The sequence below is a fragment of the Sesamum indicum genome, linkage group LG5, assembly GCF_026168435.1.
Source record: "Sesamum indicum cultivar Baizhima isolate 11 linkage group LG5, ASM2616843v1, whole genome shotgun sequence".
Classification (NCBI taxonomy): Eukaryota; Viridiplantae; Streptophyta; class Magnoliopsida; order Lamiales; family Pedaliaceae; genus Sesamum; species Sesamum indicum.
The window spans coordinates 20,522,227-20,535,447 of NC_142661.1; the positions used below are offsets into that span (position 1 = coordinate 20,522,227).

The following is a 13,221-nucleotide window of genomic DNA, read 5'->3' on the forward strand; positions in this document are numbered from 1 at the left end:
TTGAGAGAGAGAGAGAGAGAGAGAGAGAGTGGTGATGGCGTGATTAGCTTTTGCTTTTTCTCTCCGACACGAATCTTTCAAAATCCAAACTCCCCTCTCCCAAACACACACAAAACTACTCATTTAATTATTAATTTAAGAGGAAACCAATTTTTCAGAAATGTTCTTACCATCTTTTTACAATAATTATAACTCTCTTGAGATGTTTATCTAATTATATATACTACTATTTTTAGATTTCAGCTCATGAAAAATGAAAATAAATGTTTTTTTTTTTTTAATTTATATAATCTAATTTCTGATTCACAATGGAAGAAGAAAGCTCTGAAAAATGTATATATTTAATTGGGTGAATAATTAACAGTTAATAGCATATTAAATAATCCCATTCCACACTAATTGAATATTGAATATTGAAATTGGGAATTAAAGGGCAAAACTGTACTTTGAAGTGAAACTCAAAGGCCAAACCATTCATCCAACGGAAAACTTTCAAGTAGCAGAATTTAAAAGAGAGAGAGAAAGAGTACAAACTACAAACGTTTTCCGTCGTCCCCTTTCCTTCTTTATTTCCTTTCTCCTCCTTTTTCTCTCTTCAATCCATTTCTCTCTCTCCCCCCAAAACACGCTCCGATGCACACACATTGCCTAATCCAATGCTGTTGCACTTACTAACATGAGCAAGTGGCGAGGTGTCTCCACTTACTTCCAACGGTTATGAATCCCACTTCTGCAGACCCCACAGCGCCGCCTCCGCAGCCGCCGCAGCCTCCGCGATCCTCCTTTAGCTGCGACCGCCACCCCCACGAGCACTTCACCGGATTCTGCCCATCTTGTCTCTGTGAGCGCCTCACCACTCTAGATCACTCCTCCTCTAATACTCCTTCCTCTTCTCGCCGACCCTCCTCCGCCTCTGCTGCTGCCGCAGCAGCTATCAAATCCCTCTTCTCCTCTACCTCAAAGCCCAACACCTTCCCCCCTCCACCACCACTTCCCAAACCCTCCAAGCCCGCTTCTTTTTTCCCCGAACTACGTCGTACCAAGTCCTTTTCTGCTTCCAAGAACGAAGCTTTTGGCCTATGTTTTGAGCCCCAGAGAAAATCCTGCGATGTTAGGGTGAGGAATACTCTTTGGTCCCTCTTTTCACTCGATGACGAGAATAAAACTGGTGCTACTAGTAATAAACCCTCCTCTTCTGCCCCTTCCTCCTCTCATCAAAACCACCAAAATAGCAAAATCGAATCTTGTGTCGCCAATAAGCCCGTTTTTGAGGAAACAGAAAATGAGGAGGATTTTAGAGACCCTGATAATGTAGAGGATGACATTGTTGTGTGTGACGATGATGGTGACGGAGGCGAAATAAGGCCCGTTCGAGATTCTCATTTGGAGAATCTGAGAAATGCGGTTGAAGTTGAGGTGAATAGTGGCGAGATTGTAGAAGAAGAGGTGGTGAGTGTTAGTAGCTTGAAGCCTATGAAGGACCACATTGATCTTGATGCCCAGGAGAAGAAGAGTTCGGGAGGGGGGTTTTGGGCTGCGGCATCAGTTTTTAGCAAAAAATGGCACAAGTGGAGGCGGAAGCAGAAGATGAAGAAGCAGAACAATGGTGACAAGTTCGCTGCATTGCCTGTGGAGAAGCCACTATCGAGGCAGTATAGGGAGACTCAGTCTGAGATTGCTGATTATGGGTTTGGGAGGAGGTCTTGTGACACCGATCCAAGGTTTTCACTTGATGCTGGAAGAATCAGCTTTGACGATCCGAGATATTCTTTTGATGAGCCTCGAGCTTCTTGGGATGGTTATTTGATAGGGAGAAGTTTCCCAAGAATGGCGCCTATGGTTTCTGTAATGGAGGATGCCCCAGCCGTGCACGTCTCTCGCTCTGATATGCAAATTCCAGTGGAGGAACCAACTAGTAACTGTGCTAACGAGGGCGAGGGTGTGCCTGGAGGCACAACACAGACTAGGGAGTACTATTCAGATTCTTCTTCAAGGAGGAGGAAGAGTCTTGATAGGTCTAGTTCAATTAGAAAGACTGCAGCTGCTGTGGTGGCCGAGATTGATGAGCTAAAGATGGTGTCTAATGCAAAGGTTTCACCCACAACTGCAGATTATTTTCATGGGGCAAAAGTGATGGTGGGGGAACGAGACTTGAGGGATTCAAGTTCACATTCTTTGCGGGATGATTGTTCTGAGACTTTTGAGTTGGGTAATGGATTTAGGGATAGTAGCAGTTCTGTGATAGGGAATGGAGAGAGAAAGGAGCCTAAAAAGTCTAGGAGGTGGAGTTGGAGAATATGGGGTTTTATACAGCGGCGGAATGGTGGGAACAAAGATGAGGATGAGGAGGAAAAATACAGTAGAGTAAATGGGGTAGAGAGGTCATTATCTGAGTCTTGGCAGGACTTGAGGAGAGAAGCAAATGGAGATGTAAGAGGTGGAATTAACAGAAGTATGCTGCGAAGCAACAGCAGTGTGAGCTGGAGAAATGCCAATCACATTGGGGGATCATTTGGGAGTATGAGGAAATCAGGCGTTGAAATGAATGGGCATGGGAAGAAGAAAAGGGATGATTTTGTGTTGGAGAAGAATCGGAGCGCACGGTACTCTCCTAACCATGTCGACAATGGACTCCTGCGGTTCTACTTGACGCCAATGAGGAGCAGCCGGAGAGGGGGCCTGGGTAAAATCAAGCCCAATAACTCGCACTCGATAGCAAGAAGTGTCCTGAGGCTGTATTGAGATCAAGGTCCTCTAGTTGTTTCTTTTGATTAAACGTTAAGTTTGCTGCATTTGTTGTGTAATCACATCTGCCAACCCGACCTTGTCGTTCGCAATGCATTTGAATCTTCGGTCTGGATATTGTTATGAGTATCTTAATAATGAGAAAATCTGATGTTTCTGTGTCTCTGGCCATGTTATGGAGGTCATTACTTCATCTTTCATGGTAACTGAGCAAGCCTGCATATGGTCTTCATGCTGATTCTTTCTATTCTGGATATTGATTACAGTTTCGGGTCTAATAATATATCATTCAATTATATGAAAATTTCAGAAAACAGATCATACTATATGTCCTCAATGATCTCATGTTAATTCTCATCAAATTGCTTACTGGGTTTGCACATCTTATTTCATTCCGATGATAAAGAGATTCGTCAGTGGCTTTATCTGCACCAATTTCTCTTTCCCCTCTGCTTTAAAGGTGTATCTGCTTTTCTGATATGATTTCTACAAAGGCGGAATTATCGGAACAAGAACACAAGTAGACCATCAGCATAACGGGGGACAGGCCCGGTCCCAGTTAAGAGTTCAAATATCTCACAGACAGAATCTTATGCGATGAATAAACTTCAATACCTAGTAAGGAACCTGAATCAGACAGGAGAGTTCTACCATGGTTTCATCCTCCTTGAATATCGAAATCGTGTTGTGTTCTTAGCCCTTTGATAACTTAGGTGCTAATAGACTTTTGAGAGAGTGATTCTCATGATTTGTGTGCTTGTCAGCAATGATTGTTGCTCTCATTCATGGAGTGGTCATCGTTTTTGGTCCTTATCATTGGAACAAAGCAAAGTGGATCGTCCACCAGAGGAAAAGGTAGAATAATGTGGTCGATGAAAAATTGAAAACGGACAGATTGGTCTCCCGATTTGATAATGTGACTTGTTTCAGAGGGAATGTTGGTTCATTGTGAATGTTACTCCAATACTTGTTTGAGCTGTCCCTCTCTCTCTCTCTCTGTATATATATATATATACATATATATATATATATATATATACATATATATATATATATATATATATATATACTTTTGTGCTTGCACACACATGCTTATGCCTACTTTCTTTTTTCAATACATATTGTTTGCTATTTCCTAGATTCTTTGTTCTTCTAACAAAAGTGGACACTCTTGCTGTCTTTCTCTGTAATTCTAATATTGTACTATAAATTTTTGTTTTGAACTTTACATCACGCAGTCGCCAAGAACCTTGTTACCAAGTTTAAAATCTGTCAAGAATTAAGATAAATGACGAAGCGGATTGAATTTTTGTGGCAATTCCTGTTACATTTTATATTCCATTTTAAGTACATGCACGACATTGTGTACATGATTTTAACGACAAAGCAGATTGAATTTTCGTCGCAATTCCTATTAGATTTTATATTCCATTTTAAGTACATGCACCACGTTGTGTACATTATCTAAAAAAAGATTTATACACATAACGAGTTGTCGAGCTTGATTCACTTTCAACTGCAAGGCATGAGGAATGATTGGATTTGGTATGAATCCAATCAGTTGGGGTGTAAAACCGCGAAGGAGCACAGAACCTGAGATACCAAAGTCCACTATCCACAAACAGGATTATTGTTTTCTTCTGTTTTTTGTTTTCTCGCGAGTTGGGAGATCGAAGAACCAAATCAGATAATTAATATACCACTAGGCTCTCGTTAGTGTTTATCAAGATAAGAGTTTTTGGGTATGATGCATGTAAAAGCTCGACTATCGAGAAATTTACAGAAATTAAAGTCAAAAAGTGGCAAGGAAAAAACATTCCAACTCGCTAGATGGTGAGGTGTGGATGGAAAAAAAGGAAGATTAGCATGAAAAGAGTGAAGAAAAGAGAGGCTGGCGGTCAGCAGGAGCTATTGGCACTGGCATTAAGCATCATAAATAAATGAGGCAATTATCTTCTTTTGTTTCTTCTCTCAAAGTGCCCTCTTGTCAAAAAGTTGATGCACTTCAGAACCCTTTTTAGTTTTGTTTCATAGTAGCTTGGGGTGAGTTTGAAAATGTTTGAATTATGACAGAGTGGATTTCTGAAATATGAACAAAGGCACAAACTGTACTTGGCCAAAGTTAGCATCTTAACACCAAAATGCCTTCCTCAACCTGCATGCTCCAAACATTGACATATTATCGTTGCATCACGACAACTTACCAAATGCATGGCGATACTTGCCCCTTCTCCCTGTTACTTGCCTCGAGAACAGAACAGTGCTGCCAATCCTTGATGCAGCTCAGCTCATTACAGGTAGACCCAGATTCAACATTAGCAATGGATGAACTTCCTCTTTCCCAGATGCTGATGTGATAGTCATTTTAGCCTGAACCGTGAAATGATTTGAGATTACCATCATTTTGTTCACTCTCAACTGCAAGGCATGAGCATGGATATAAGAACTTAAGAAAATTGAAGAAAATGGAGATTTATTTGGTCAGTGGCCTTAATTCAAAATGCCAAACCTGAATTTTGGATTCCTGGTTAGGGGCAATAACAAACCAAGTGTGAGACCAATTAGCATTGAATTGAATTCCCAATTAACAAGAGGTAGATTGGTATAGTGCCACGAATTCGTTTGGATGAATTTATATATTGTTATCGAAGACTAACTCTCAAATTCTATACTGCAGAGGAGCCCACTTGCACTTATGAGCAAACAAAGAGTAAATATCACAACCAATAATATTGGCTAGAGAATGACCTCTTACGTGAATTAATATTATTGATGTGCAATAACACATCAAGATCACTTCTAATTCTTCTTCAAAATAACCATCTCAACACCTAGTGCTGAGTGGAGAAGCTGTTATATTCACATGCTGGTTTAGCATACTAGTTTTATATTGGAACCCAATAAAATTTAAGGGAGATCTACCATGAAATAAAGAGAAAAATGTGTGAGGTAAATTCTGGCTAGGAAACATACCTTCTCAAGGGACTCATGGATTGCTGTGAGCTTACGCAAACTTAACTGCTGAGAAGCCCGAAAAAGATTATTGAGCCCTTACATATTTATTAGTCCTGACAAGGGTCCTGCATTCAGATCTTTTCTGCATACCCATGTAATTGACTTCTTCCTCCTCATCATCAGTATCAATTCGGTTCACAGAAGAAGATCTTGCCTGCACGCTCATTCTCCTCAGAATACAAACATTAAAGTAATAATTGACAACGTCATTCCTACATTTTTTGGAAAAACACTTCAAGGCCTGCTTCAAAAAGTTCTTGCCCTTGCATGATGATCTCATTTGCACTAGTGACTCAAAAGTTTGTTGCTCTTTCAGCGTCCATGACTTTGAAACTTGCTCACCCATCTCATCAAACTTCCAACTAAAGAAAGCAGGACCAAGATCACTCTGCAGAAGTAGCCTTTTCTCAAGTATGTGTCGTCTAATGCAATCAACAGATCCCGGAGATACACAGCAGCAAATTTTTTGCCTCCCTTTTCCAATTGTTCTTGCAGTAGTTTTCATATTTCCAGTTTCAATTGGCCAAATTCGGGTCCCCAACCACTTGGCATTATCAGAATCACTATTATATGTATTGATAAGAATAGTTATGTTCACTGTGTTACTCCACGCAGGGACATCGGCCTGGAATCGGGGCCCAATTGGAATAGCCTTTCTTTGTAGATGGTCTCCAATGATATTCTGCAACCTGATTGAGAGGAGAGTTTGGTCACGGTGTCTCCTGCTTGGTCCATCCAACGTCCACGAGCTCAAATAGTGAATTTCATTATTAATTTCTATGGATGGTGCCTTATTAGGATGTTGCTTCTCTTGGCTAGAAGAGTTTGAACCATTTACAGATTCATCAGAATCTGCCATCAAAGATACATCTTTGCTGGGACAATTCCAATGTACCATATTATCCATGAAGGAACTTTCTGATGCATGTTTTTCAGGTAAAGTATCGTCAAACGTCAATAAACTGCTCACACTAAGAGAGTTGAATGGAGTTCTCTTGTAATCAGATTCAGTAGAGGCAATTGAATCAAGCAAGCATGAAACTGATGAGGCATGGGATAACTGCCTCTGCAGTGTTATTCTATTTTGTTGCTTGGGCATAGCAAAGCCAGATGGAGCTCTCAGCTTATCCTTGACAAACTGCTCAAGTTTCCGTTTCCTCTGTGAGAAGCAAAAAGAGACCCATTGGAACAAACAAGAGATGACTTAAGCTAACAAGAAAGTGCTATAAGAGAATGAAAGGATGAGTGGTCATCCAAGGCAGGCACAGCCATAAATAAATACTTTCATCTTCATGAGGAAAAGAAAGATGCAAAAACCACCACGAGCTTGTTAACAAAGGAAAAGTATGACCTATCAAGTCCCTTAATTCAGAGACTGTTTTCATTATTCAAAGTAGAGAGATTTAAGGTTGATAATAGCTAGAAATAATAATGAGATCATACGAGAGGGCAGATAAAACTAAAGTACAAACAGGAAAAATATAGGGCAAAGTCAGACTATTAGATAATAACCAATGTTCAATATGTATAAATAAGCAACTTTAGGACAGAAAAAGCAAACAAGAAGACTGACGTTGCATGGTCCTACGTATCAAAACAACAATCCATGCGGTTTAGCTCTAATAAAATCCAGAGTGGAACATTCTAAGATCAAATGCCAATCAAAATTAAGTAGCGCCTGGGAACAAAGTGCAAATGAAAGACCTTACCCAAGGAATGTGAGAATCTTCAAGGACCATAATCTTTCTGACTCTAAGAATCTGAGTTTGCAATTGCTGTAAATTATCCCATGCAAACTGCGGTTTACAAGGATCCAGAGCAAGTTGTTTAAGCCGAGCTATCATTTCTACCTCAGAATATATTCCAAAAACTGAATTTTGTTGTGCATCCTCTATGCCTTCACTCAAAAAAGCTCTGACATTTTTCTTCCCCTTTCCCCCTGGTTCTCTGGACATCCTTCTCTTCCAGAAACTGCAAAATACAAATGCACAATCTGAAATCCCCACTTCAAGAGAATAAAACTATTTAAGTCACTGATAAAGCGGAGCTCCTAAAACCCTGTCCTGAAACCAGAAATACATAAGATGTAAGAATTTTTAGAAACATAATTCACAACTTAATCTTGTTTCCAAATTCTTTTTTCATAAAAAGAAAAGTAACAACCCAGTAAAAATCATTACAAATAGGCTTCAAGGGCAAAGATAACAAAAGGGCACTTGAATCCCTTTTGGGCCTTTTTTAAGCTAGCCCAGCCAGTGGCATTAGATGCAGAAATAACGATATTTTCATCAAGTTACCATTTAATTTGATCAGGGCTATTCCAGTCAATTCAAGAATAAAAATAGTAATTCACAGTAACCCATGAAAGAATCACAATTATGTAATCATAAAAAACAGCAGAGACAGGGGTAACATGATGTGAAAGGCAAGGCAGACTTGATTATGGAAATGTACATTTAGTATTAGCTTGGAGGCCGATTCGTTGCTTGTATCAAATACAAAAACGAAATTTCAATTCGAGTAACCAGGACCGTGCTAGCACCGATGCCGCTGCTACAGCCCAATACAAACTCAGACCACAATGCATTATGACATACACGCAGAGCTTGATGGACCACCACAAACAGATACATCGGCATTTGCGTCCCCATTTCACCCCATGCACCCAGCACACATGGGGCCAACCCCGCCACCCCAAACCCAAGTCAAAGCATCATCCTCCAGGCCCCAAACCAGTTAAATTCAAACAAACCAGCATACCCATTGCGAATCTGACACCAAATTAAGTCAAATCATTCAATTAAACTTCAATTTTTGTTAATATTAAGTGATGGTTAATTTACCTTGAGTTGGGGCGGGCTGAAAGACGAGAGATGAAGCGAATCAGCCTTAGATTCTGATATCCCAAGCATTCCCTGCCGGTTCTGTGGAGCAAGCGCCGGTGGTGCTGTAACTTTGGAGGAGTCCGCGCGTCAGGTTTGGCCGTCTAGTGTTTACAGCTCAGCGGTCGTGAGGAATTTTGATTTTTGAGCGGAGCAAAGGGAATATGAAAGGATGCAGTACACTACACCCCGTGCTTCTTTCTATTAATAATTCTTATTTATCCCCTTATTTATTAAATATTTTCTTAAATATTAAAAATGATTGGATAAAAATATCCTTAAATATTAAAATATGATAAAAAAATTTTAGGTACTCCCCACTCCTGAATTTTGGTATAATTATAAGTAGACCCTATATGATTTAAAAATTTACATCTAGTATTCATGAGTTTACTTTCGCCTAACAAATAAGTCAATCCGTTAGTCAAAATTTATAAAAAAATTGATGATATCAACCAAAAAGGGATAAGAATTCATATTTATCCCTCAATTCATTTATTACTAACTTATTACAGGTCAAATGAATTTTTTTATGGTCAAATTAGCCTCATACATCTTTATACGTAATGCATGTGAGCAGATATATTTTTACTGTTATATGGTAGTTTATTCATAAAAAAAATTGTTTGACCTTATGAAGAGGTATATCTTCACCGTTATATGGTAGTTTAGTCATAAAAAAATTGTTTAACCTACAATAAGTTAGTAATAAGTCAATCGAGTATAAATATCAATTTTATTTATTTTTTTTATTAGTGTCAACAAATTTAGTGAATTGTAACTAACAGATGAACTTATTTATTATACAAAAGCAAATCTCAAGAGTACTATACGTAATTTTTTAAACTACAAGAATTTTATATGTAATGACACCAAATCTCAAAGGAGGTCAGTGTAACTATCCTAACCACCCCATAATCCTTTTCCTAATTAAAAAAATATCTATATTTTTGTATTTGAATTAGTTAATGTGCAACAATTTTAATCACGGCATTAAATAATTTAAATGAAATGATTATTTTCAATTTATTCATATTATTGTTAACTTATTGTGCTTTACATAAAAAAATTATGAATAATTTGGGATTACATTCATATATATATATATATATATATGTTGATATGTTTTAAAAGTTGTATTTTAGTGTTAAATGTTTAATTTTGCTACTAAAAGTATTTTCATTTAGATGCCATTGATATCGATATATTTCAATTAATTATAATTATAACTTAATGTTTGTGATGATGTCCTTAGGTCCGTCCACTTGAAATGATTAAAAAGTTCATTTTAAAATTATCCATGAAATATGGTTATATTATATATAATATGTATATATGAATGCATATACCTCTTCATATTCATTTTTAATACCCATTATGTTATACCCTTTTGTATCCCCCATTATGATTTGTAATTATAATGATTTATGGTGTATTTTGTAACCATATTTTTGGTGGTCTATAAATACCACCATGTATTTCATTTGTAGATAGTCTTTGGAGAGAATAATAAAGTGATTTTGGAGAAATACATATATTGTTTTCTTTATATTCTATTAAGAGTGATAGGCCAATAAACTTAGAATTTCTCTAAGTTTATAACACGTTATCAGCACGACGTTACGTTACGATCGATCAAGGTAAAATGTTAATTTTATTAGTATAATTTTTATTCTTTGTTTGTTTACCTCTACAATATCATAGTTACTTGTATCCTTGAATATTTCATAATAAAATATGGGTAATTATATTATATAATTCAATGTCTCCTGAAGTAGACATATATATATAAATTCTTGATTTTATCCCCTGAAGTGGATGTGATATTGCCTCCAGAAGCAGGCATACAATTCTTAATTTTATCCCCTGAAGTGGATATGTTCTATAAAATTTCATTGCTTCCTGAAGTAAGTAATGAGTTAAAATCATCTCCAGTAGTAGGTAAAATATTTTGTACCAATTATGTGCAATATCATCCCTGAAGTGATGATAAGTATATGTTTAATTTTCTCACCACCTGAAGTGTTTTGAGATAATGGCTTGATCAAGAAGCCCGATGCTTCTTCGTTTATTTATTTGATTTCTGATAATTTTTCGATAACATAGTTTTGTTTCATATGCCCATGTATGTATTTTACATATTTTGCTAGTATATGCAACAAAATTTATTTGTTAAGAAAATGATTTGGCATGAATACCATTTAATTGCTATTTGTAACATTATAAGATTTAAGGCAAATATTTTTATTTAATTCCATGTATACATGCCATTATAATTCATACTAATTACATGGTAACTTATATGTAACTTAATGGTAGTAATATTTCATGTCATTTTTACTTTATATCATGTGTAATACATATTATTTTACTTTTATGTATATGTTGAATATTATGCTAAAAGTGCATATTAAACTTGTTGTAGCTTAATGGCCAATCTACAAAATTGAATTTTGTTGCTCTTGATGTTTCTGGAAAAAACTACCTATCATGGGTTCTTGATGCCGAATTACATTTGGCAAGTAGCAAATTGGGAGAAACAATAAAAGAAAATACTGTTGCTTCTGAGCAAGACTGTGCTAAAGCAATGATTTTGCTTCGTCATCATCTTCATGAGAGCCTGAAGTCTCAATATTTAACAGTCAAAAGTCCTTTTCAACTCTGGAAGAGTTTAAAGAATCGATTTGACCATCAAAAGACTGTAATCTTACCACGTGCAAGATATGAGTGGATACAATTGCGACTGCAAGATTTCAAAATGATTGCTGAATATAATTCTAAAATGTTTCGAATTGTATCAAAGTTGAGGTTATGTGGAGAAGATGTGACGGATGAACAAATGTTGGGAAAAAACATTTTCTACTTTTCATGCATCTAACCTTGTACTCCTGCAGCAGTACAGGGAACGTGGGTTTCGACATTACTGAGGATTTTGACATACTTGTTGATTAAATTTACCCCAAATGTTATTAGTATGTTTCCAATATTTAGTTATGTTTACTTTCATTGATAGGGTATTTCTTTTAATCTTGTAATGTTTTTATATTTTATGAATGAAGTGTTTCTTTACTTATTATATATCTATCTCATGTACATAGAATGGATCAAGCCATTACAAATCTCAATGACAAGGAACATTGTCTTGTTGATAGTGCCACTACACATACAATTTTGAGAAACAAGAAATTTTTCTCAAGTTTGTTAATGACAAGAACAAATGTGAGTACTATTTCAGGAGTTAGTAATCTTATTGAAGGCTCCGGAAGAGCTACAATCTTGTTACCTGAAGGAACAAGGTTACATATCAATGATGCCTTATATTCGAGTAAATCACAAAGGAACTTATTGAGTTTCAAGGATATTCGACAAAATGGTTTTCATATTGAAACCATGAATGAAAATGGTATCGAATATCTGTACCTTACAACATATAAAACTGGCCAGAAGCAAGTTTTAGAAAGAATGAGAACATATAGTTCTGGTTTATATGGCACATTGATAAGCTCCGTTGAAACACATAGTATCACTAACCCGAAGTTAGTTGATCAAAGTATTTTTACTTTGTGGCATGATAGACTTGGCCACCCAGGTAAAACAATGATGTATAGGATTATTGAAAATTCACATGGACACCCACTAAAGGACCTGATGTTCCTTGTTAAAAGCAATTTCATATGTTCGGCTTGTTCTCTTGGAAAATTAATTACAAAGCCATCTATGACAAAAGTGAATGTAGAATCTCCTATGTTTCGTGAACGAATTCAAGGAGACATATGCGGGCCAATAACACCGTCATGTGGGCCATTTAAATACTTTATGGTGTTGATTGACGCATCAACACGTTGGTCACATATAAGCTTGTTGTCAACACGAAATGTTGCTTTTGCAAGACTGTTAGCCCAAATTATTAAATTGAGGGCTCATTTTCCTGATTATCCTATTAAAAGGATACGGCTAGATAATGCGGGAGAATTTACTTCTAAATCCTTCAATGATTATTGTCAATCAATTGGGATAGTTGTAGAGCATCCAGTTGCTCATGTACATACTCAAAACGGCCTGGCAGAGTCGTTAATTAAGCGGTTACAATTAATAGCTATACCCTTATTGATGAGGTCAAAATTGCCTTCATCGGCATGGGGGCATGCAATATTGCATGCAGCGGCTCTAATTCGTCTTAGACCTACCGCTTACCATAAATTTTCTCCATTACAATTGGTCTCCGGAAGAGAACCAAATATATCTCATTTAAAGGTGTTTGGTTGTGCGGTGTATGTCCCGATACCCCCTCCTTCAATGATTATTGTCAATCAATTGGGATAGTTGTAGAGCATCCAGTTGCTCATGTACATACTCAAAACGGCCTGGCAGAGTCGTTAATTAAGCGGTTACAATTAATAGCTAGACCCTTATTGATGAGGTCAAAATTGCCTTCATCGGCATGGGGGCATGCAATATTGCATGCAGCGGCTCTAATTCGTCTTAGACCTACCGCTTACCATAAATTTTCTCCATTACAATTGGTCTCCGGAAGAGAACCAAATATATCTCATTTAAAGGTGTTTGGTTGTGCGGTGTA

The 13,221-nt window shown here is 37.1% G+C and overlaps 2 protein-coding genes across 5 annotated transcripts; one reads left to right on the top strand and one right to left on the bottom strand.

Moving 5' to 3' along the window:
• The first annotated feature begins 503 nt into the window (after positions 1 to 503).
• On the top strand, positions 504 to 2,908 carry LOC105161560 (protein OCTOPUS-like). Its single transcript, XM_011079289.3, has one exon. The coding sequence runs from the start codon at positions 718 to 720 to the stop codon at positions 2,740 to 2,742; it is 2,025 nt and encodes a 674-aa protein (XP_011077591.1). The 5' UTR covers positions 504 to 717; the 3' UTR covers positions 2,743 to 2,908.
• A 1,228-nt stretch (positions 2,909 to 4,136) lies between these two features.
• LOC105161559 (uncharacterized) lies at positions 4,137 to 8,837 on the bottom strand. 4 transcript variants are annotated; one of them, XM_011079284.3, is made up of 5 exons: positions 8,604 to 8,837; positions 8,215 to 8,531; positions 7,470 to 7,731; positions 5,719 to 6,919; positions 4,137 to 5,163 (listed from the first exon to the last, which is right to left on the bottom strand). In XM_011079284.3, exons 3-4 carry the CDS (start codon positions 7,713 to 7,715, stop codon positions 5,786 to 5,788), a joined length of 1,380 nt encoding a protein of 459 aa, XP_011077586.1. In that variant the 5' UTR covers positions 7,716 to 7,731; positions 8,215 to 8,531; positions 8,604 to 8,837; the 3' UTR covers positions 4,137 to 5,163; positions 5,719 to 5,785. The 4 variants fall into 4 exon arrangements, with proteins under 4 accessions (XP_011077586.1, XP_020549358.1, XP_011077589.1 ...); XM_020693699.2 differs by lacking the exon at positions 8,215 to 8,531 and having other exon boundaries at positions 4,137 to 5,115; XM_011079287.3 differs by lacking the exon at positions 8,215 to 8,531.
• Positions 8,838 to 13,221: the final 4,384 nt, after the last annotated feature.